The sequence below is a fragment of the Sardina pilchardus genome, chromosome 5 (assembly GCF_963854185.1).
Source record: "Sardina pilchardus chromosome 5, fSarPil1.1, whole genome shotgun sequence".
NCBI lineage: Eukaryota > Metazoa > Chordata > Actinopteri > Clupeiformes > Clupeidae > Sardina > Sardina pilchardus.
In genome coordinates this window covers 30,133,180-30,156,770 of record NC_084998.1, presented here as the reverse complement: position 1 = coordinate 30,156,770, position 23,591 = coordinate 30,133,180, and the positions used below count along the sequence as shown (strand labels likewise).

Below are 23,591 nucleotides of genomic sequence, written 5' to 3'. Positions count from 1 at the left end.
AAAACCGCAAGAGGCTAAAGAGCTGCAGATGACCTATTTATGTGAGACGTTTGCGTCAATGGTGGCTAATAATGGGCCAAGTGAATCAGATAGTCTGGTCGACTGAGATCACTACGGCGTTTAGTCATTTTGAAAACACTTCGACCATGTCAAAACAATCACATTTTGTTTCTTTTTGTTTTGTTTCGTTTTGAGCAAGAATATGGGAACTTGTCTGCGTCTGCATCTGTCTCTGTGTGTGTGTGTGTGTGTGTGAGAGAGAGAGCTGATGTCTGTGTCTGAGCCACACATTCAATCATATTCCCAACCCAAGCAGTAGACATTTTTCCATAGTAAAAAAGTGTGAATATTCAAAAATGTAAAAACTATTCCAGACTGAATATGTTGAAGTCTAACGCCAAAGCAAATTTCAACACATGGAAATATTCTTCTCCTAAATCTACACCAATGTCTGTCTCTGATATGTGGCGCAATGTGACACCATGAAGTGGTCCCCGAAAATATACATGTGCTAAAATGCCAGGAAAGGGTGCCAAACCGGGGGTGTTTGGAATGGCTCCTGTGCACGTCTGATTCATGGGGCTATGAGCGAGTGTGTGTGTGTGTGTGTGTGTGTGTGTGTGTGTGTGTGTGTGTGTGTGTGTGTGTGTGTGTGTGTGTGTGTGTGTGTGCACAGTAGGGCCACTCTGCACACAGTTAGACTTTTGGGAGGGCCAGACCCAAGGCCAGACATGTTTGGTGATTTTGAAATGTCAGGAACACTTAGGGTGGGGGATGGGTTGATCAGAATGACTTTTACCTGTCCTGTCTTTTCTGCCTGTGGTCTGTGATTGCCTGGAGTTCTACAAAACAACTTATGGACTGATTCTGTTTCATTTGATTAAGCTTATCTATTGGCCTGCTTGTTTGCACTGGTGTGTTTGTTTTGCAACATAGAAATCAGATGCCCACACATTTATCTCTCTCTTCACACTTGTTGTGTGGTGTGCATGTGTGTGCGCGAAATCTCTTCCTGATCTATAGGAAAATAGTAAAAGGAGAAGAACATTTTCACACACACATGCACACACACACACGCACACACGCTCACCTCCCCATGCAGTGCTTCAGGGTGATGTGGGCCCCCAAGAGGAAGTAGACATGCGTAAGTAGACAGGCCTCCTCCCCAGCACCAGCACCAGCACCAGCATCAGACACTCCTCACGGTCACACCACTGTGCACGGTCTACAGACGGAGAAAAGCATACGCTTTCATGAGCCACTGGGGGGGGGGGGGGGGGGGGGGTATTGTATGCATGCATGCAAGTTAACCAGAGCACTGGAGATGCAAATATATTATGCATGCACAGACAAATCCAGCCCATATAAACAACAGTCGCGCATTCTAGCACCATATCAGCATCCACAGAGGAGCCCAGATAGGCCAACACAGGCACAAAGCAGTGCATGGTGTGTGATGACAAGTACTGACTCTAGTGTTAAATACACAACGATTGTTTTGTTTTACGAGCCCAAAGGGTGTCCCATTTTAATGAGGGCCCAGATGGAGATTGTCCCAGTGTTGTGTGCACATGTGAGTACTGTACAGCAGGGAACAGGCAAAACACTCAGGCAAGGCGTTCCAGCTCTCTCTCTCTCTCTCTCTCTCTCTCTCTCTCTCTCTCTCTCTCTCTCTCTCTCTCTCTCTCTCTCTCTCTCTCTCTCTCTCTCTCTCTCTCTCTCTCTCTCTCTCTCTCTCTCTCTCTCTCTCTCTCTCTCTCTCTCTCTCTCTCTCTCTCTCAAAAGTCAAAGCACTTATTTTAAATCTACCTGACAGTCAAAATCCACTGCTCACACAATTACTGGCGGCAAGCTTTGGGATAATTGCAGGGTGTGCGCAGGTGGGATTTCATCACAGACTTCACACCGGAGAGAGAGAGAGAGAGAGAGAGAGTGAAAGAGGTAGAGCGAGAGAGAGAGAGGGGGGTAGAGAGAGAGCGAAGACGGACAGGTTTTCCCGAAAATTGACAGACCTGGTGGAATGATGTTAGCCGCGGCGGACTTCCCGTGGAGCTGCTCTTTGGCTCCTTGGCTCCATGGCGGCGGCGCCTCTGTGGGAGTGTGCCGTCTGCTCGCTCGACCTCCCGGTGGTGTCATTAGGTAGTTTCGAGATCAGACGGAGAAGGTGAGAGGACTGGGAGTCAGATGCCAGCAACCCTAATGTATGAAAGAGAGACGGAGAGAGAGGGAGGGAGGAAGGGAGGAGGGGAGGAAGGGAGGAGGGGAGGAAGGGAGAGAGAAATTTGAAAGAGAATGAAGGAGTAGCTTACACCTCTGAGAAAGTGCCTTTTATTTGTTTCCAGTCACCACATTCATCACCATCTCTCGCCCTCCCTCCTTCGCTCCCTCACACGGTTACCGGAAGGCCCAGTTCCCCGCACCCCCTGAGGCTCGGCAGCGCAGTGCACATTACCGGTAACCCAATCACACCGGTGCGTGACCCGCCACCGCGACCCTCTGGCCTCCCGTCACCAGAGAGCCTGCCAAGATCTGAGGAAGTTCCTCCTCCACACCGCCTGGAAGCCTTTAGCCGTCATAAACACATGGGCGTGTTTAAAGTTCAAGTTAAAGTGAAATCACCTGTTGATGGGGAGATCTAGTTACGAATCACAACACGGCCACTCTACAGTGGGTGAATCCAGTAATTAGCGATGTCATGCTTGCATAGAAGTTATTTCTCTTTTTTATAAAAGTGAAATTGGCTCACTGGTCTCTGCCTAGAACACTCAGTGTTTGAAACCCTGGATGACCACTGTTTTTGATATGATTACGCAGTCATAACAGATGTGTCCACATATGTCCATTCAAGTGATCCACACAGCTCCGAATTCCAGAGGGATCTTCTGCACTTGTACATGGTGTACAGGACTAGTAGAGAAGGAAAACGAGAACTACCAGCCAAGTAAAAACAACAACACATATTTAGAAGCCTTGCAACAGAATATGGGGAATGGTACAACAGCTGGTCACACAGCTTGTATAGGCCTTCCGTGAGACTGTCCACTTCAATCCCTCACGCCCATCAGACCTGAGTCTATCTATTCCCTCTCCGAATGTCATGTGCAGTGTGCAGACACGCACCGCGCCATCTGCTTATTAGAGATGCAATGTCACACACCGGGACCTAATCTCCACCCCACCCCACCTCTCCCCCTCAAATCACGCACCAGCTCCCAACACACACAACAGAGAGAGAGGGGGGGATAAGGGGGGGGGGGGGGGGGGGGGGCAGAGAGAAAGAGAGAGAGAGAGAGAGCTCTGGAGTCTCGTGTCAAATCTCCAACACATCATCTGGGCTGGAGGATAAAGCCAAGGGATCCGTGGGAGTTGAGAGCAGCTCTGGTTTCTGACTGCCAGGCTGACACAGGGGAGGCGGCAGCAGCAACAGCAGCAGTAGCAGTAGCAGCAGAGCCACCATCTCCTGGATGCTCATCAAACAGGACAGCGTGCTATGGTGCCCCATATATGACTGCTAAAGATAGGGCCTGGGCCCACCCCCAGGGGACAGCCACCGTGATGAAAACGCTAAAGGAAAATGTTTCATACCAGGGGAAAATGGGCCAGATTCAGACAACGTAAGCTGAGCTTGGATATATCATTAATCACACTAGGAGGGGACAGTTTGAACATAGATAAATGAAAGTTATCCTTGATGTTGCCCATATGTGTATACAGCAAGCGTGGTACTCATATAAATAAGAGATTGTGGCCATATATCTTTAGCCACTGCCATCTATCATGGCATGACACTGGATACCCACTTAGTGTAAATTCAGTCAAAAGGGGGAAAAAAACAAGTCCATATGAGTAGTTTTTAAATTGTTGTAATTTGTTATGCTACATTTATTTCATTTACTGTAGTATTTCAAGATAAGGCACGAAAACATTATAACACACTGACACGTGGTAGGTAGCATGGTAGCCGACTACATAATCCTACACTTGAATAATTTCAAGATGGGGTCACGGATAGAGAACATTTATGTAACGGAGAGAAATTGGAGAGGGGGAAAACTTCTTTGTGTGTCCCTTTAAAAAGACAGTGATGTTCTGGCTATTTCCCTTGTATGGATGTAGCATATGCCTAGAGAACAGCAAGAATTAGGCTACAAGTTACAAAACATACATTTGGAGTTTAGACCAATAAAATTTACTGGCAGGTCTGTACGTTGCCTGTCTCTCTCAAACGTTGACACAATTCAATGACTGACATTAGCAGAAACGTCAAACGCTTTCTTCCCCCCCCTTTTGAGCATTCAGAGACAAAACATCCACAGGGTGAGGGTTAGTGCTCTACGGCCTCCGCTCTGAATTTTAAATCAGTTAGAGCAGAGGTTGGCGTGTCCAGCATAAACAGCCTGCCGAGGAACTATTGCGCAACAGCAACTCTGTCATAAACAACGCTGAACCACGAGGAACACTGCATTCATAGAACGATCTAGAAATAAAGAATAAATTACACAAAAAATACCTGTAAATGCATGGTGCTGTCTTGACAGTGCAAAGAAAGTGATACAATAATGTCTCATTTATTTGAATAAATAGCCTACATAGAACGCATACAAACGCCCCCTCAAATGCCATCAATTGATCAAATGAAATAGGCCTATTTATTGTAGGCTACTTGAGTTTAGCAAAGAAACCGTTTTTTGTTGTTGCAATGACAAATTCCACGACTAATTACGATCAATGCACAGCGCGCTTATTGTAAACACCTTACCTTAGCTGACAACCAACAAGCAGAACATGCAAACAGTTGCAAAGACAGCTGGCGCCACAAGACCAAAGGCTGGGTTCCGATGAATGCAAACAGATTCTGCAGGTGTCTCAAGCAGCTAAATAGGGCAAACTAAACCCCTTTGCATCGAAGTAGGGGCGAGGGGTACGAGCAGGGAAAGTGCGCAACATGGAAAGGGGGCGGGTACGAGTGGCAAAAATAGTAGGCTATGTCCATTCTCCACTGAAGAGAGAAAAATAGCTAATTAAAATTCTATAATAAAACGAAAAAGCGTTTGTCCCCAGATATGTATCGCAAATCCTCAACAGAATTAGTAGCTAAGATTGAATCTTAAAAGCCCACAATCTATAAGACAGCCAAGGTGAGGAGATTGTTTTGGAATAGAAACCCCACCCCCTGAGCGTTCGGTTTGTAAGACTGGGGTCACTGAGTTTGAAATCACTACTTGTGCGCACTTCAGTTCTGTAAATCTATTTCATTCTTCACAAATAAACGATTTCTTTCATATTAAAGCTAGAGGTAATAGACAATGAAATACACAATCCAACTCTTTTGGTGTTTTCTTTTAAAAAATTTAACGACACTAACTTCAACTTAAAACTGAAGTGGGCGAAACATGATTTCAAAATGGTAATATATATTGAATAGGCCATCTTCGACTTATTCTAAACACCTGATAGCCTATAGCCTATGGTCCTGTTATTATGTTGCTTTGTTACGACTGATTTGCCTGATGTTTCTCTTTTTTTCGAGTAGCCTAAATAGCCTAATTAGTTTTTTAAATATTGGATAATCCGGTCATAAAACATATGATCTTTTTCCTACACAGATTCAGTAGGCTCAAAGGAGTGGATATGGAGAAGGCTGCGAGTCTCCACTCAACACTCGTTTTTAGGCTAGCTTCTTTAAGGATGCAGGGTGGTCAACAAGATGGGCTACGTTATGCAACGGTCTGACTCATAGCTGTGTCAACCACCTTCAAGTTCAGCTGTTGTATTGTGGGTAATTCTGTAGACCTATAGGCTATAGCATCAACTGACACATGACACTACACAGACAGAAAATACAGGCAGTGCACAAACTACAGCTACAAATCGCATCACATCACGTAATGTGGCTTTTATGTTTTACTGGTAACTTTGAGCCATCTCATGTTACTTTGTAGTTTTAGTTGCTGAAAAAGTTACAGACCATGGGCCCTTGCCCATTCCTTTCTACAATGTGGTCTTCCATGCAGTACATTTTGAATTCTGAAGTCCTAAAGATAAAGCCTAGGCCTATATAAAAGTCATCATGATGAACACAGGTAAAAGTGTTCTAAAATATTCTATCTAAAACTATTCTATAGGTATTTCTCTAGGGCGTTTGAGGCTCTGTTAATATGAATAACAATTAAAGCTGAGCAACGACATGCATCATAGAGGCTCCAGCCTGTGAGTGCCAAGGTCTACCTCTACACTAACAGTAAAATGGATGTAAAATCTCCTCCGAATTTGGTCATGTTCACAAGCCAGGAGATGTTAATCCCGAATGAGGCTGTTAAACTTAACCATGACCCTTTTATGTCTGATTCAATAGGAGTATTTGTCATTTAAGAATTGAAAATAAAATGGCTGACTGCAACACAAGCCCAAACATGACTGATCCATCACTGCTGCAGAGATCTTTTCCAAATATTTGGTATTTGTGCAAAAGGTTATATCATCTCTGTCTTCATCAGTAGCCTATACAGGGATTGTTACCCAGATGAACCAGATAAATTACATTTAAAAACTTTTAACACTACTTTTTCTGTTGAGGGTGCTGGACATGTTTTCTCCTTATGACTCATAATGCAGATGTTACAGCTCAGTGCACCATTACCCCGGAGTTAAATATATCTTAAGATCTTAATGTTGCAGTCAAACAGGAGGTCTTTGAGAGGGTCTTTGCCTTTGCAATCCTATCAGCTCTCTCGGAAGGAAAGTTTACTTGATATTCCAGACCTCAATTTAACCTCCGCCATTCCAGTTTCTTATGACATTATAAATAATAATAAAAAACTGCTTTGAATCAGAAAAGGCTTTGATGTAGGCCTGTTCTTATACAATACGCCATATTTGTGGGCATCAATTATTTTAATAGTAAGAGTTAAAATAGCCTACCTATTTCCTTGTTTACATATCATTTCATAATGATGATTAGCCTATTAACACAAGGTAGTTTTTTAGTTTTATAGGCCTAAGTTTGTTTATTGTTGAGAAGAATATCTGAGTAGGAGTAACTGGAACACTTTTGAAATTTCAATCATTTACAGACCACTAGACATCCAGCGGATGCCAAGTTTGCAAGAGGGTTACTGGAAATGCTTAGTGGGGGACTAATTTGGTAACAGTAACAATGAGGCAACATAATGTAATGTTACATCTGCAGAACATTGTGCCCCCCGCACCGACGTCATCAGACTGAGACACGCAGAAGAGGACGTGACGTTAGAACCGGTGACAAATGTGGTGAATGCTAGCCTAGTTTACATCGAAGGTAAGGCTTTTTAAAATATAATGTTGATGATATTGCCCTTATTTAAGATACTTTTATTGCACGGTGGTCTTATGATACATGGCGTTATCATAATATCATGTAGACTTATCAAGAGTTGCCATCGCCAACACGTGCAACGACAACGTTAACGTTACACTAACTTCACTAACTCACTTAGTTTCTGGTTTAACTTTAACTTTAGACCACTAAGTTCTGTTCATCTGTTTGACAGCGGGCCAACATTGGTATGTTAAGATTCGCGAATTAATTGAAACTGGGAATGGTCCTTGTTCACGTGTTACCTCATTCATGGCTAAGCGTTAGCTCACTGGGTGACTGCGCGTCGGGGTTCTGACTTCTGTTCATTCTGTCGGGATTACTTTTCCGATAATGACCGTTATTCTATACATTATCCCTGTTATCAATGTATTCGAATTACGATCTGTGTGTCACTGAGTCAAACATTTTCTTTCGTTTGATACGGATTACGGAGAGCTCTTATTATGAACATTTTGCGCCTCAGCTCAGCGCGGGAAGCTACGTCAACGATATAGAACTGAACGACTAGAGTTGTCAAGTAATCATTACTTTCTATTTCAGGTATGGATTCATTGAGTGGCCCATTGGGCATGTTAGCAAGTGTCGGCTGTGGACTCTTACTTGGCTGGTATTTCAGAGGGCGGTTTGGGAAGCCCATCAGAGGTGCAGGTGCACGGACAGACGGTGCAGGAGATGAGAGCGAGACGTCCTCCATGGGAACCAGCGAGGAACTGAAGTTGATTTTGGTGGTGCGAAAGGACCTCAGCATGGGTAAGGGGAAAGTTGCTGCTCAGTGTTCTCATGCGGCAGTGAGTGCCTACAAGCAATTGCAGCGAAGAGACCCCGATCTTCTGAAACAGTGGGAGTACTATGGACAGCCCAAAGTTGTGGTGAAGGCCGACGACGAGCAGAGTCTTTTGGAACTTTGGCGAAAGGCTAAAGAGCTCGGGCTACCTGTCAGTTTAATTCAGGATGCGGGCAGGACCCAGATAGCACCAGGTTCTCGGACAGTTCTTGGAGTGGGCCCCGGGCCTGGTGATGTAATAGACAAGGTTACAGGGCATCTGAAGCTATATTGAATGTGTGCAACACTGAAGTTTGTGGTCTAGAAATACAAAACAAGTGCTTTCTAGGATTATTAAAATGTTTTCACACGACACAAGGTTCCATTGTTTGACCATTTATTTTAAGAAGCAATTAGTTTCACCTGTTCAATCATTGAATGTATGAGGATATTTTTCTTTTTTGCAATTGTAAGTGTATATACAGAGAGGGGACTACTGGGTTAATCAGGCATCTATTTTAAATCACAATTCTACCATTATATATTCTACATTATATCTCGTCCTTTAATCAGAGCTGAATTTTTTTTTAAGGAAAAAAGAGAAAAATAATCACCGTCCTCCCACACATACATAGGCATTATCTGACAGTCAAATAGTACAACAATAACAGCAAGGTTTCCCTTGACTGAACCATACAGTAGAGGGTTATTCAAACATTCCCTGCGTGAGTCTGCTCTCTCATAGTTTGTGCTCGTAGTGTCATTGCAAGGGCCAGCTTTACATCCAAACACAACACAGACAATGGTTATACTGTATTTTCCACACAACAGTAATCTATGCATTAGAACCCATTTGGATTGCTCCATATGTATACATTATTTGGTCGAGTCTAGATCACATCCAGGACAAGTCCTGGGGAGAGGGGGGAGGCTAACTAATTGAGTATGATCAGAAAGTAGGAAATGATAGTGGTTTCTCAGAGGAGCAGCATGTATGTGGTTTAAGCACAAACAGGTTTGAAAACAAAGCTTTAACAAACTAGAATTGTTTTGTGTGGGGTAGAGTGCCAAAGAGTGAAGAGAGTGCCATTGGTAGTCAACTTCATTGGTCGCCAACATCATTTGCAAACCCCCATGATGTGCACTGTAAATCTGTGCACTGAAAGGTTAAGTGTATGAGAGTAAGGTGTTTTTTTCTTTTAAATAAAGTGACTTATACCAAATGGTAAGGTCAGGATAAATTGAAAAGTCAAAAAATAGGACATCAAGGTTAGTAGGTTTTATATTCTTTCTGTACAGTCATGAACAATGACCTAGAACACCACGATATCCAGCATACACACACTGTAGCACAAGGATAGGGAGAGGTTAGTCACACACACAGATCTAAAGAAGAGCATTTCTTTTGCCTTTTTTTCTTTCTTTTTTTTGTGTGCATTATCCCTCTTCAAATGGAATGGTCCCCACACGAGAGCACTGGTAACTTACTGCACAAGGGAAAGTCATCTGTAGCACACAGAATAAACAAAAAAATACACTCATGACTTTCACACTGTTTAACCTGCATAGGCCAGGGTAGGGTTGAACTCACCAGAACTCAACACGTCTGTATGCCAACTCAATAGGTCTCATCTGAAGAGCTATACAACCCTATGTTGTACAGTAATATTTTGTAGTGTCGTCATGGAAGTGGCAGTCTTGTTTTCAAATACTGTATTTTGGAACAATGTATTTTTCCTGCTTTTTCTCTGAATATACAATATTTGAATGCATTTTAAAGACAGACAGAACAAGCTGCTCTCTCACACACACACACATACACAGACACACACGCGCACGCACGCACACATTAGAATGAACAGATTCTACATTAATTTCTTCTCAATGCCAAGTGCAATTCTGATGCTTCACAAAAGACCTTATTAAGGAGGGCTTCATTTTCCCCACCACAAGTCCTCCACTTTGACATAAATCATTCCCCTTTTAAAAATAAAATAGACAAAAAATTAAAACTAATTAGATTTATGGAATGTGAAAAAATAATCCCCGTGATTCCAAATTTTTCTCTCTCTTCCTAAACAGAAACAAAGTGAAGTCCTTCATAAAAGTGTAAAAGGAAAATAACAGCCAAAAAAAATATTTTATATAAAAAAAGAGGGAAGGGAAAATGTTTGCTTGCTTGTCGTCTTGAATGAAAAGAAAAACAAAAAATAGATGACAGAGCAGTTTGGAGAACTGGAGGAGAGGTGGATGGACTGCTCCGAGCTGTTGGGAATGCCAGCAAGCGCCGAAGGGATGGAGAAGGGGGGGCGGAGCGGAGCGGGTCGGAAGGTTCGGTCTTTACATGCCGTAGCCGAAGCCAGCAGCTGGGGGGGGTTGCTGGGGGTAGCCGGCCGGCGCTCCCGTGTAGCCGTAGCCGTAGGCCTGCTGAGGGGGGACGGGCACGCTGGGTCCTGCGGTCAGCATCAGCTGCGGTGTGCCTTTAACAGGTCACAAACAGACCACATCAGACACCTGGAAAACTTCACCTTCCAACAAGCTTCACATTTAACAGTGTGCTGAAAATTAAGCCCCTTCTAAAAATGACTTCACACAATAACATTAAAGAGATAACATTATTGAGGATCTTTGACATCCTTTGAAAGTTGTGGGACTAATGGTGGTAACTGACTGACAAATTGGATCGCATCAATCGAGTCCACTGCAACTACTACTGAGACTCACCATAAACAATTGGCTGTGTTTCGGTGGCCTGTTCCTCCTCTTTCCTGAGCGATTCAGAGGTCTCCAGCTTGTCCACCTGAGAGGTACAGAGAGAGAGAGAGAGAGAGAACATTTAAGGGACATTCAGTGATTAGACTAGAGAAGTTTCCACGCAAGCCAAATCACTGGTGTTCGTCCGTTGCGCAGCGCAAATTTAAACCTGTAACTTGATTGGTGGAATAAAAGCAAGCAACGGGAGTGAGGTGTATTACACTTTGATTCTTGCCTGTGATGCATCATTGCCGAGATCACCAGTAAAGGAGTGAAACGAGACATGTTGGTGCCTTCCTAGAGCCTAGTGCGCTTTCAAGTCAATTCCAAATCCCATTCCAGTCCATTTCAGTTCTCTGCTCTGCTTTTTTTTAAAGAATTGTTGCTTTTGACACTACAGCTTAAAGCCATGGGGATGGTATGCTTCCGTTCCCATGGTAACCTATTGCAGGAATGTTCGGTCACCTAATATACAGTGCCAGTAAAGACCATCATCCAGGACCATATAGTCACTATTTTTTCCCTTTTGTCTAAAAGACAGAGAACTTAAGTCATTGAATGCTTAGGGCAAAGATGTGCTGTGCACAGCAAACTTAAAAAGTGCGAGTGGCCTTATTTGTTAAGTTTTATGTCTGTGCAGGTGCGGTCTTTATTGTTTGCCATGAACTCTGGACCAATATTCTCAGTAAGCTGTAAATTGCAACGTGAAAGCAATACTGTGTAACTGACAATGTGTGCCCATTGTGCTCAAAGGGATAGCTCAGAAAAAAATGACGTTACAAGTTTGGAAACCCAGCCAATATGCCTAAGCCAATCAATTGAACTTCAAAAGGAAATAACTGGAGCAAATCTGTATTTAGTTTTTTTCCCAAGCTCGGCCTTCAAGTTTGTAAATCACCTCAATTTGTCAGAACATGTTGATCTTTACAGCAGCTTTTCACCTGCATATCGTCCTCCCCTGTCTGCCACGCCAAATCATCTATCTGCAGAAAGTGGGTTCAGTTCACTACATCAAGGAGTTGTTGAAGGAAATACACGGATGCCTATTCATGCCTTCCTGTAATTTTCCACTTAATTTTGGGACTTTCCCCAAACAAATAAGACCCCGCATTGAGACAAGACAAAAGACATGCTTAGTTGTTTTATCAGAGAGAGAGAGAGAGAGAGAGAGAGAGAGAGAGAGAGAGAGAGAGAGAGAGAGAGAGAGAGAGAGAGAGAGAGAGAGAGAGAGAGAGAGAGAGAGAGAGAGAGAGAGAGAGAATGTCAGTATAAAGACCCAGAAGGAGGGGTGGGAGAGATCTGGAGCACAGGGGTGCAGTGAACCAGAGGGGGGTGGGAAGAGGTGGGGGGTGCTTGCTCCAGCCAGTCTGGGCTTTCCGAACAAGCCCAAATGCAGCTGCCACAGCTCCAGTCCTCTCAGTGCAAGAGATGCTGGCATGGGAGGGGAGGGGAGGCAGGGAGGGGGCGAGTGGAACAACATGCGTGTTGAAATGCCAAGCCACACGATCGTCAAGGTGCAGTTATGTTGTTAGCTGTTCCTTCACACCAAATTCTATTTCCATGTTGTTGTGCATTTATAAAAATCCCCCTAACGCCCTCTCACACAGACAGACAGACAGACGGAAAGACTAACATAGACACACACATTTCTTAGGCAGTGGTTTGAGTATGACTGCAAATCCTCAGAAAATAACTTCAACATCCGTGTGTCTGTCAGTTTTCTAAGGGCTCTCACTTTTCATTGAGCAACGCTTCATCAGTTACCCGACACTACTACTAAACAGAGCAATAAACACCTCACTCTCCACACAGGGAGAGACACACTCTCCACTAAACACGGTCTAATTCTCTACACATCCACTGGCATGTGCAGTCTCCAACTTGTGTGCTGTGTTAAGGACAGAATGTGAACTATACTAGAGAGAAATATGATCTTGACCAAACAGACCATTGACCTTGATAAGAGGCAAATCCATTCAACAGAGTGCCACATGAACTTCACCTGTGATGCGCCATGTATTTTACAAATCTGCCAACACTTCCTGCACATCTACTACAAATGATACATGTGTAACAGGCCTGACTATCCTGAGTGTGCCACCAACTATTTTCCTAAAAGGATCAAACTGTGCAGAGACCTTCTCAATACTGAAGCCATCAGTACAGTCATTTGGAAAATGAGCCCACATAAAAAGAGAAGGCTAATAAGAAATAGGGCTAATGGCTTCGAGAGGGAGACAGAGCTCCATTGTGACTGAGTCTACCACAATTCCCTCAGCTGGTGAGGGCGCTTCATTAGTGTTCTATGGACCAACCAGGCAACATGGCTGCCATTCTATTGCAGTCCAAATCTAAATCAGGTTTAGGAGAGAATACTGGCAGTTTCGGCAGTGTGACATTAAAATAGGCAAACAAAACAAAATCCATGCAAATTGCTCGAGTTCAATCCTCTCAATTAAAACCAATCAAATCAAATGCAAGACAGAACAACAGAGGTTGCGGTTTTCACCTTTTCCATTACGAAATCGACCTGAAAAGGAATTTTAAAAGTACTTTAAACTGGTACATCTGATACGAAAAGGCATGACTGCTAAAAAGAACAGCAGACAGAAACGTGAACTTAATAATAATAATAATAATAAAATAATATCTCAACCCTATATCATCCAACCATACTAAATGTGAAGGCACCACTCTGTATGCTAAACCCTTTACTGATTTAAGCTTTGACTGCACGGTGTGAGGACAGAGCTGCATCCATACCTTGGAGAGGTACTCCCTCATGACCTGGATGAAGTAGGGCATGGAGAAGTCCATGATGTTGTGCCTCCAGGCGGTCTCCAGCACCACGTCGGGCCGCAGCAGGTCGTAGCAGGAGAAGAGGCAAGCGGCGAAGCACTCCTTCTTGTCCTCCTCCAGGAACCACTGCAGCAGCTCCTCCGCCAGCTCAATGTCCTTGGACTCGGACGCGTACTGCATGGCATCCTGTAGGGACACCCAAGAACACACACACACACACACACACGTCACTGACTGATCAAACCACATTAAGCTATTCAATGTGGTCTACTAAGCTACATAGACATTTGTTATAGGCGGTTTGACCTTTTGAAATGTGGGAGGTTAACAAACATCTGCAAAGATACTGACTGATAACACTGATAAATGCAGTCAACTGAGAATAGAACAAATATTTCGGCAGAAAACACACATCATGTACTGTTACCATGGATTATGGATGGACAAGGCTTAAAGGATCACTGGCATCCTTCTCTTGAAAAGCTCACAAAAAGGTGCCGCACCTTGTAAAGTTTATCTTTCTTGCAGAGCTCCACACTCTGTTTCCAGCGGTTGTTGCCCTTAAAGAGGTAGGCAGCGATTCTCCTGAACTCGATCAGCTCGTGTTTCTCCAGCCGCTGGGCCAGGGAGATGTTGTCAAAGTTGTCATAGGCGTCTATGGACGTCCTCAGAGCCTGAAGGAAGGAAAGGGAGGAAGAAGGGGAAATTCAGGTCATTTAGAACAGAGCAGCTATATGTCTGCAACTGACTGTTTTCCCATCATAGAACATAATTATAGTTTTTAATCACACACACACACACACACAGACTCTCGGGAATATTACCTGGTAATCTTCCTCAGTGATGAAGAGGTTGTTGAGTGCTTCATTGACAGATTTGTTGTTGTGGTTCTGTACTGACCTCAGGTATGGTTTGACTAGAGGCAACTGCTTCACCTGTAGAGTGAGGAGAGAGAGGGCGTTGAGTGTTCTGAGGGCTGCAGTGGTGGGCAACGGGGCGTGGGTGATTAGGACACACTACAGCGTGGCTGGACGTGAGGACTCAACTGCTCACCTTGCTGAAGAAGTTGACTGCTCGGGAGTGGTCCAGTCTCGGGGACAGCACAATGAGCAGGTCATTCAGTAACAAAGGCTTAAACTCCAAGTAGAACTGAACTGCTTTGTAGTAAAGCTCAACATTGGCCACCTAGAACAAAAACATATGCGTTTATTACAGACTGTTGATTTATACCATACATAGTTGATTTATTTCTAGTTTGTTGATTTATTTCTACATTGTTGATTTCAACGTATGTTTATTATGCTGATTATGCAATAGCATTCCCAACACTGTCATGTGGCCAACAGTTGCGAGCCATCCCACAGAGCTGCCCCGTTACCTTGGTGACGATATCTTTGAACTGGCCCTCTTTCCAGGCGTCTGTGGGGTGGCTCATCATGGTGAGGATGGCGTTGTCGTACTCCTCGTACTTGTCGTACAGGAACACCAGCTCTGCCCAGAGGTGGGCCTGCTCCGCAGCCCTCAGGACCTGACCAGGGACACACGACAGCCGACAGTTAGCTCTACAACAATGCTCTTGTTTGTAATCTTCGCTGACAGTTGCAACTGTTTACATTAAAACACACTTATGTGAATTAAACTTGACAGTTGAAATTTAACATGGAAGTTATCAGGCTGTTACTGCCCAGATTTAAAGCCATGGGTGGCCTTGTAAAAAAAAAAAAAAAAGAAACGTATTTGTTTTTTTTTGGGGGGGGGGAAGAAAAAGGTTCCGCTGTTGTTGTAACCACGCTGCCAAGCCGTTTGGTTCCCTCTACCTTTGGAATGTTGACTCTGGACCAGAAGAGCTCCAGGTGTTCCCTCATCTTCTGCGGCTTGAATTTGGAGTAGAGGATGGCCAGCTCTGTAAACATGCCCATGTGGGCACGCTCCAGGCCCAGGGCCGACTCCAGCATGGTGATCAACTCCTCAAAGTACCCGCGATCCTGCGCACACACACACACACACACACACACACGAGCTGGGGTTAGTTTTGCAACCGCTACAATGCTCATTCAGAATGCACAGGGCCTTGGTTTAGGCCTCCAGCAAACCGCAGCTCTAAACACAAGGTAAAAAAAAAAAACTGTGGCTGGCACTAGGATTGTTTTTTTCAGCAGGAAAACATGCATCAGAATGACCGCATTGAAAGGAATGCTCCGGTCTCATTTTGTGTGCTTTCAGGAAGCAGAGCCAGGGTCTAGTATTAAGTACAGATAGTGCCCAGTAATTAACCAGCAATTAATAACACTAATTAATGATTACACTTACAATAAAATAACCTAACAATGTATTTATTATCCAATATCTAAGACAGCTAATATAAACAGGAAATGAAAATGCTCAAAATCATACTATGTTGAGTATACGGTCATAGAAGCCCTTTGGATATGCATGCATGTATGTACAGTATGTATGTGTGTATGTATGTAAGTTTTAGAGCAGCACTGTACCTGATAATAGTTGATCAGCTCCTCCAGCTCATCTGCATGGACCACGATGTGGAGGCCACACATCTGAGCCAGCCGGAATTCTGTCCCATCCACACAGGCAAAGCACACCTAACACACAGGGTTACATTATAAAGTTGTTTTTTTCTAATCAATAAGACCAAGAAACCACTGCATCAAATCAAACCCAGAGCATGAAACATGTCATCTAAAGAATAGTTCAAGTAGCTGAACAGAATGCCGTAAGACATGACTGTTTGAGTGGCGTGCAGGTGGGAGTCTGCTCCACTCACCTCCTTCCAGGTGCGTGTGCTGTTGGCCTTGCGGGCTCCGTCCACAGCTGCCTGGTACTCTCCGAGGTGCACCAGGGTGGAGGCCAGACGTCCAAAGTTGGACACGTTGTTGTACAACAGCTTTGCAGCGTCGTACATCTTCTCATCATAACAACGGTCGCCAACCTAGAGAAGGAGAACACATACACATACACACAAATCATTCCCAACTTCTAGTCTAATAACAATTCGGATACAAGAAATGGAGTAGGACTTAAAGAAAGGAGCTGAGAGCTAATGCAATTGCACTACTACTACCCTACTGTTACTGTAGCTATGCACTGCACTGCTGTGTCAGGCTTCCCATTCACAACCATGACTGAACACGCACCTGTTGGATGTGGGCGTTGTTTGGTCCATTGATGAACTCCTCCAGCTCAGCCAGCCGGTTGGTCTTAGCCAGGGCGAAGATGAGTTCTGTCTCCACGTAGGACTCACGGGCCTTCTTACGGGCCATCTGCAGGAACTTCACCAGGTCCTCCCAGTTACCTAAACACAAGTTCAAACAGCAGTAGTTAAGACAAACCCCTTGCAGAAATTAGGCAAATTATTTCAATTCAAATGAGAGATATAAGTAGCCATTTACCAAAGCAACCTTTTCTTAAAATAACATACAAGGGCTCCATCTTATTAGTGAACATGGACCGTCCAGAGGCCCCTTTGCTTACCGCTCTTGTCTGCGGCCTGGACCACCTCCATGTAGGCGGAGGGGTCGTCGGCCTTGATGTAGGAGTCGATGGCCTCCTTCACCAGGCCCTTCTGCAGCTGGGCTTTGGCAAGCTGACTCCACACAGCTGGCTCATTGCAGCGCTCAGCAAACTCGTACGCCCGGTCCAGGTTACCGATATGCTCAATCAGGACCTGAGGACCAAGAACATTAATTTACCAAACAACTCAACAATCCTGCTATATACTTTTCAGTTTAAAAAACACCCTGAACACTCAAAACACCAGGATAATGACCAATAATTTAGGCTGTAAATAAGACCATAGCCTTCCCATGGCCTTCATTGTGATCTTAAAGTACCTGCACGGCGGAGGTGTTGACGTCGAACTTCTTGAAGATGGCGAAGGCCTCCTCGAAGAGCTCGTTGCTGATGGCGATGTTCGCGATGTCTGGGGCGTCATAGTTGTCCAGGCGGTTGATGTACTCCATGACGCGGGTGCGGTCTGCTTTGATGGCTGTCAGGATCAGCAGATTCTGAAGGTTTCTGAGAACAAAAAAAGGTTGATTTGTTTCACTACGGAACAACAGGTCTACTTATAATACGCCATGACAACCGCGAACTACAGCTGCTTTGGAATACAATAAGTTTGCATTTGTTGATGAATAGAAATGTATACCATCATCTTTCAAAAACAGTCAAGTGACGACCAAACCGGCAATGAATAATAATCTAGTGTCAGTTAATAGAAGTGTCTACCTGTGTTCACTGAATACAGAGTTGTCCAACACAATCTTCTCCAGGAGTTCAATGAGTTCATTGGGCAGGTCAGCGGTCATGAAGGCCTTGACTGTGACGGACACCTCCTCGGGGTCCTGGGTCTCAGAGAGAGCCGTCTGCACCACCTACAGAGCCACAAAGACACATCAATGAGGAGCAGAGACATAAAGCTACGACAGGACAAAGATTTCCTGTAGTTGTAGTTGTTAAACATGTGAGATGTTGTGCAGACCTGGTCAATGAGGGGTCTCCTGAATGGGTTGGTCTCGAGCAGAACGCTGGCCCAGAGCTCAGGGTCCTTCCTGCGGACCAGGTAGCGGGACAGACTCTTGAAGAGGGAGTTCTCATTGCAGACCTGCAGGGAAACACACACACACACACACACACACACACACACGCACATTAACATAATATCTAAGGCATGAGTGGAATAGACCAGCTGACAGTTGGGGCAAGTTCTTCAGCACTATGAGGGACTAAAGGACAAAGAGGTAATGGTAAAAGCAGTATGTAAATTACGAGTAATGAGTAAACTTATTATGAGTAAGCTATGACCAAAGCCTAGTTTATTATATTTGTGTATCATTGTTAAGTATGCTACTGCAAATGAAAGGTGGTACTGACATTGATGAGCTCCTGGTCGCACTGTCCTCTCTCATAGGCCACACAGGCCAGGTGGGGGTCCCTCTTCTCGCAGTACTTGCCCACCACGCGGCTGTCATAGTAGGGGTTCTCGCGCAGGAAGCGCTCCGGGTTGTTGTTGCTGTCGATGTAGATCTTAGCCAGGGCGTTGTGTGTGGCTGGCTCCTCACAGCCCTCATGGATACGAGCCTCCAGCCAGGGCAAGAGGAGCTTCAGCCTGCAAGCAGAACGGGCAACGGGTGCGAGAAATAATGAGAGATGATCCTCACAATCTTTCGTATTGTTTACATAAAACAAATGGAAGGCCATTTCGTTAAACACTGCTAGCTCCAGTATTCAGTAAGTTTCAGAGTGTGATTTGGAATAGGGGTGTACCTGTTCCTCTTCTCCACCTCTGCCACCAGCTCATCAGTAGAGAACTGTCCCCGCACCACCAGGATCAGGTTCTTGATCACGTCCTCGGAGCAGTCCACGTCCAGCAGGCCACCAATCACCACTGGCAGACGGCTGGGGTTCACCTACACAATGTGTGGCCATAGACAGGTACATTAATATTTGAATGATGCCTGCCTAACAAGAATTATGAACAACTTTGGCAATTCAAGTACCACAACCAGTAAAAAGTAAGTAAATAAATAAATAAATAATAATAATAAAGAAAGCCACTTACACTATTGCGTAAGTATATAATATTGCTGGAATCTAAATCCCAGCTAATAAACAACTTGGTATGGTTCACCAAAGACTATATTAACTCTTGGCAATCTGTTTGAACTTCATTCACCCACCTTCTGCACGTAGATCTCGATGTACTTCTGCAGGTTGTTGCGGTACAAGTAGAGGACCAGGTCGTGCACAAAGTCGAAGCGGTCGCACACGATGATGAGTGGCAGCTGGTCTGTCAGTTTGGCTTCCTATCCATCGAAGACAGGAAGGACAGAGTGTCAACACCACAGGAAGAACCAACGGAACAGCAACAACAGCCATCTCCACAGAAACTACAGTCCAAGCTGCCTTAACTAGCAACAGACAATTCAGCTGAAATATGACAACACAATCTAGAGGTGTGCTGAACCAGTGACAGAATTATTGCCCAGACCTAATACCTACTAAGCAGGCAGACTGGACTGTAATCTAGCAGAGACCATGTGTCTAGAAGAGCAAGGTTATAAATAATGATAATTAGAATCACTGAAAATGAAACGGGGGTATCATTTTCTAATTGCACCGGCCCTGCGGGAGTGATTCATAATGAGACCAATACCAAGGAAACCACAACAACGACAACAACAACGATACTGAGAATAAAACAAAAATCTCAACTACAGCAAATGGAATGGGTCACATTTCGAGAGGTTAGAGGATGGGTCCAGTGCTCATATGCGTTAAAAATAAAAAACAAAAATATTTCCCCATACGTATTCATTCCATCACAAAGCCGCCTAAGGTGTCTGGCTGTTATAAAAGTCTGCTGGCTCCCCCTACTGGCTGTTCACCATCACTGCCACAGACTCTTACTGGATCTCCTGCACAACTTCAGTTGCCTATGTGAACTGTGTGGACTGAATGCACTCAATGCAGGCACAAACCTGTTCTCAAGTACGCAGTGAAAAACATCAACTACAGAACAAAGTGCAGAACATCTTGCAAGGGAGACAAAACATGTCTGAACACCCTGGGATGTATTCCACTGGCCTTCAGTGCCTATGATCAATACACCAAACAGGAACAAATGCAGTTCTGAACAAGCAAGCAGGCTCTGGGTCAAGATTCAGAATTTGGTTAATGATGAAACAAGGGAAATTCTAAAAGACTTAAGAGTCTAAGTGATAAAAGCATTTCCCTTAGTCCCAGATCAGCAACCGAACAGTGTCATTCAGTCAGAAAGACGCAACAAAGCCAACTGGCTCAGACATCTCCAAAAAACATCATTCCTCTGCTCTTTAAAAACAAACCAAAAACAGCCAAACCCCTATATGAAGAACGAACAAACCACAATAGTGGCATAAATTCTGAAAAATTCTGACCATGAGCCTGGTCGCCAGGAGTAACCTCTCGATCTCTGACTTCCATTTCTTTTTGGTAAGAGAAAGGGGGAAGAAATGGGGTCTCCATTGACTAACCACAGCCAAACACAAAAAAAAACACCAACACACTGGCACAAATGTACAAACTGGCCACTGGTCTACCGATAGGCTCGCTCACCCGGCCTGAGTCACGCCACCAGCACTGAGCAAAATGACCAGCACCCAAAAGGTGGAGCAGGTGACTTTGTACAGTCACAAAATAAACAAATCTCCCAACACTGGTGTTGCAGAGCCAGAGTGGGATGACCAAAGAAAAACAAGGGAGAAAAAAAAGAGAAAGAAAAGAGAAAAAAAAAGAAAACAGAAAAAGGGGAAGTGGGAGTCCTGTACTTGGGAGAGATTTACCTGGTTCATGTCCTGCCCATTCCAAAGATACAGGGAAAAGCACAAAAGATAACAGCTGCCATCAGGACAAATGTTTTTGAGGCACTGTAAACGTCTACTACCAATTAGCAAGAGGACACCAAACTACAATGACACTTTTTTCAGTTTGACTATGAAAAAAAGAAAGACCAACAACAAAATCTCTTTATCCTTTGAACTTTCAAGGACCTGCCTTGGTCGTTTATATGAAGAAATAATTGTAGAAAATACAAAGCCTCCCTTGCCTTAAAGTATCCATATCAGAGCAAAATGTTAAAAAAAAAAAAGCTTGAATCCCATTTTTTTTTTAAAATAAGCACAACTCTGATAAGAAAGACTTGACAGCTAAAAGAGTAACTGGTCCCAACAACAAAACTATATTCTCACAGTATACAAAAATGACCCAATTGAAGACCATATCGTATTTGAAGTGCAAGTGTGAAGAAATTAACCACAGAGGAGAGTAGGAATGAGTCACTACATTAATTAAAGGTTAAAAACATCATGCTTTGCTGAGCTCCACACTCCTTCGTTCCCAGTACCTTGAGGAAGTTCTTGACGCGCTCAGGGTCATAGCAGTTGCTCTCCCTGCAGATGCGCTCCACCTCCTTGATCTGGCCGGTCTTGCAGGCAGCCTGGATGTACTTGAAGTGCACTTCGGGGTCCTGACTGAAGTTCACAATGGAGCCCAGGAAATAGAAGAGACCTGCAACACAATAGCAACCGCATCACTACAGATGCTGCTGCTGTGCATCTACACACACACATCTTTCTCAAAACTCATCACCATTCACCTGCAGCTCCACTCAGACTAAGGGTTTAACCTTAATTCATTCTTTTAATGAGTCAAGGTCAAGGATGCAACAAGGGGCAACAATAGTGCCAGAAGAGTGTTCAACTCCTACCCTCAAAGCTCTTGAAGGACTCGAAGAGCTCGGTGAGGCTCTGGGTGGAGAGCTGCTCGTGGTACTTGGAGGCCACCTGCACGCAGATCTGCAGGTTCTGGCGGATGTTGGCCGACAGCATGGCCCTCAGGCACTCCAGAGAGTCCTCCACTGACAGCGAGCCAAAGAAGTTCACAAGCCACTATGGCACAAACACACACACACACACACACACACACACAAATTAGACCACTCATGAGGTAGCAGAGCATGCTTAGAGATACACTTAGAAAAACAAGAAATAGTTGCACATTTTGGAGTCGGTACATAGATGCATCATAAATGTTTAACGTTCTAATCTGAAGCAATGCCGTTAGGAGAATGAGTCATGGAAAAAAAATTGAGCAATGTTGTTGGGCAACCACATCCAACCACTTCCTGATTCGATGGTCGCAAAAATGTGTCGACTGATGATGAGAAACAATTTTAAAGAACCGTACCCAGCAACAAAAAGTTGCCCTGGGTATTATGAACTTTACTCTAGCTTAGACTGGGCTGGGCTGGCATCTCCAGCCCAGCCCATCTCCTATGTACTTTGGGGAGAGATGACTGCACTGAGGAGGTGAGGAGGAGGAATGGGTGTGGAATGGGTGCAGTCTGGTGCGGCTCACCTCTGGGTTGAGCAGGTGTGTGTGGACCACAGCGCGCTTGATGTCGTACAGGTCTGTGTAGTGCTCTAGTGCCCTCTGGAGGAGGCCGGCCTTTTCGCAGAGCTGGGCCACGTGCGCCCTGTCGTAGTGGGTGAACATCTGGTTGCCCAGAATGGCGTCGGCTACCTGTGACACAAGGAGGAACAGACAGAAGTCGTCATAAAGGGATGAATCAAAGCAGGAGGGAGGAATCATTGCCAGGGGAAAGTGACCACTAGATGACCATGTGCTGGTGTGTGTATGACCACACTCTGCTGCGGGCAGTGCTAGTGTAGTGGTTAAGGAGCTGGGCTAGCATGCGCTAGTCTGAAAAGTTGTGGGTTCTATTTGTTATACCCTTGAGCAAACCCCAAGTGGCTCCGGGGACAATGTAATCCCCTGTTATATAGCTGACATGTATAAGTCACTTTGGACAACAGTGTCTGCTAAATTAATGAATGTGTGTGTGTGTGTGTGTGTGTGTGTGTGTGTGTGTGTGTGTGTGTGTGTGTGTGTGTGTGTGTGTGTGTGTGTGTGTGTGGGGGGGGCTTGCTACCTGTGGCGCGTGCATCAGGTTCATCTCCAGCAGGCGGGTCTGGAGGGGGCCCTCAGTGGGCCTGTTATTCTTAAGTGCGTCCAGTAGGAATGAAGTGCACTGCTGAACCAGGTTGTACTCCATGAACACATCTACAATCTGAAAAAAAACACAGCAAAACCAGACAATTCACATGGGATTTTAACAGCTAATGAACACATACTATTTCCAGTGGCTCAATATAATGGCTGTCCATGTGTATCTAAATTGGTCCCATAGACTTGTGTTGACACATTTGAAGTGATAATGTTGCACTTGCAAAAGGTGAAAAGATCAGATTCCTGTTTATTCTTACATCATCTCTCTGTCTGAATGAAGTTAACTTTCACTTCCTCTAATTTCTATCTGCTTCATAGCCATTCACTTCAGTCGTTCCAACATCCCACTGCTGC

General features: G+C 44.5%; 2 protein-coding genes across 4 annotated transcripts in view; one reads left to right on the top strand and one right to left on the bottom strand.

The window, feature by feature from the left end:
• Window positions 1-3,559: 3,559 nt before the first annotated feature.
• Window positions 3,560-8,498, top strand: ptrh2 (peptidyl-tRNA hydrolase 2). The gene is made up of 3 exons (XM_062537209.1): window positions 3,560-3,614; window positions 7,190-7,297; window positions 7,898-8,498. The coding sequence occupies exons 1-3, from the start codon at window positions 3,575-3,577 to the stop codon at window positions 8,413-8,415; spliced, it is 666 nt and encodes a 221-aa protein (XP_062393193.1). The 5' UTR covers window positions 3,560-3,574; the 3' UTR covers window positions 8,416-8,498.
• Window positions 8,499-8,500: 2 nt separating this feature from the next.
• The window catches only part of cltca (clathrin, heavy chain a (Hc)), a 39,446-nt gene continuing 24,355 nt past the window's right edge, over window positions 8,501-23,591 (bottom strand). The window contains exons 11-33 of one of the 3 annotated variants that reach the window (XM_062537206.1): window positions 23,161-23,298; window positions 22,587-22,751; window positions 21,937-22,117; window positions 21,574-21,737; window positions 19,370-19,495; window positions 18,957-19,099; window positions 18,564-18,798; window positions 18,172-18,294; window positions 17,919-18,064; window positions 17,522-17,705; window positions 17,163-17,355; window positions 16,826-16,983; window positions 16,456-16,620; window positions 16,166-16,273; window positions 15,491-15,658; window positions 15,052-15,201; window positions 14,727-14,858; window positions 14,498-14,608; window positions 14,177-14,347; window positions 13,638-13,859; window positions 13,384-13,404; window positions 10,845-10,920; window positions 8,501-10,600 (exon numbers count right to left, since the gene is read on the bottom strand). In XM_062537206.1, coding sequence (XP_062393190.1) covers window positions 10,461-10,600; window positions 10,845-10,920; window positions 13,384-13,404; window positions 13,638-13,859; window positions 14,177-14,347; window positions 14,498-14,608; window positions 14,727-14,858; window positions 15,052-15,201; window positions 15,491-15,658; window positions 16,166-16,273; window positions 16,456-16,620; window positions 16,826-16,983; window positions 17,163-17,355; window positions 17,522-17,705; window positions 17,919-18,064; window positions 18,172-18,294; window positions 18,564-18,798; window positions 18,957-19,099; window positions 19,370-19,495; window positions 21,574-21,737; window positions 21,937-22,117; window positions 22,587-22,751; window positions 23,161-23,298 — 3,420 coding nt within the window. In that variant the 3' untranslated portion in view covers window positions 8,501-10,460. The other 2 variants (XM_062537207.1, XM_062537208.1) reach the window with 2 other exon arrangements.

What these genes read in the sequence shown, in the direction of transcription:
- ptrh2 (XM_062537209.1), top strand. Translation starts at nt 3,575, where the DNA reads ATGTTTCATACCAGGGGAAAATGGGCCAGATTCAGACAAC. An exon ending in ATGGGCCAGATTCAGACAAC is followed by an intron (nt 3,615 to 7,189) that starts GTAAGCTGAGCT and finishes TTACATCTGCAG; the next exon opens with AACATTGTGCCCCCCGCACC. An exon ending in TAGCCTAGTTTACATCGAAG is followed by an intron (nt 7,298 to 7,897) that starts GTAAGGCTTTTT and finishes TTTCTATTTCAG; the next exon opens with GTATGGATTCATTGAGTGGC.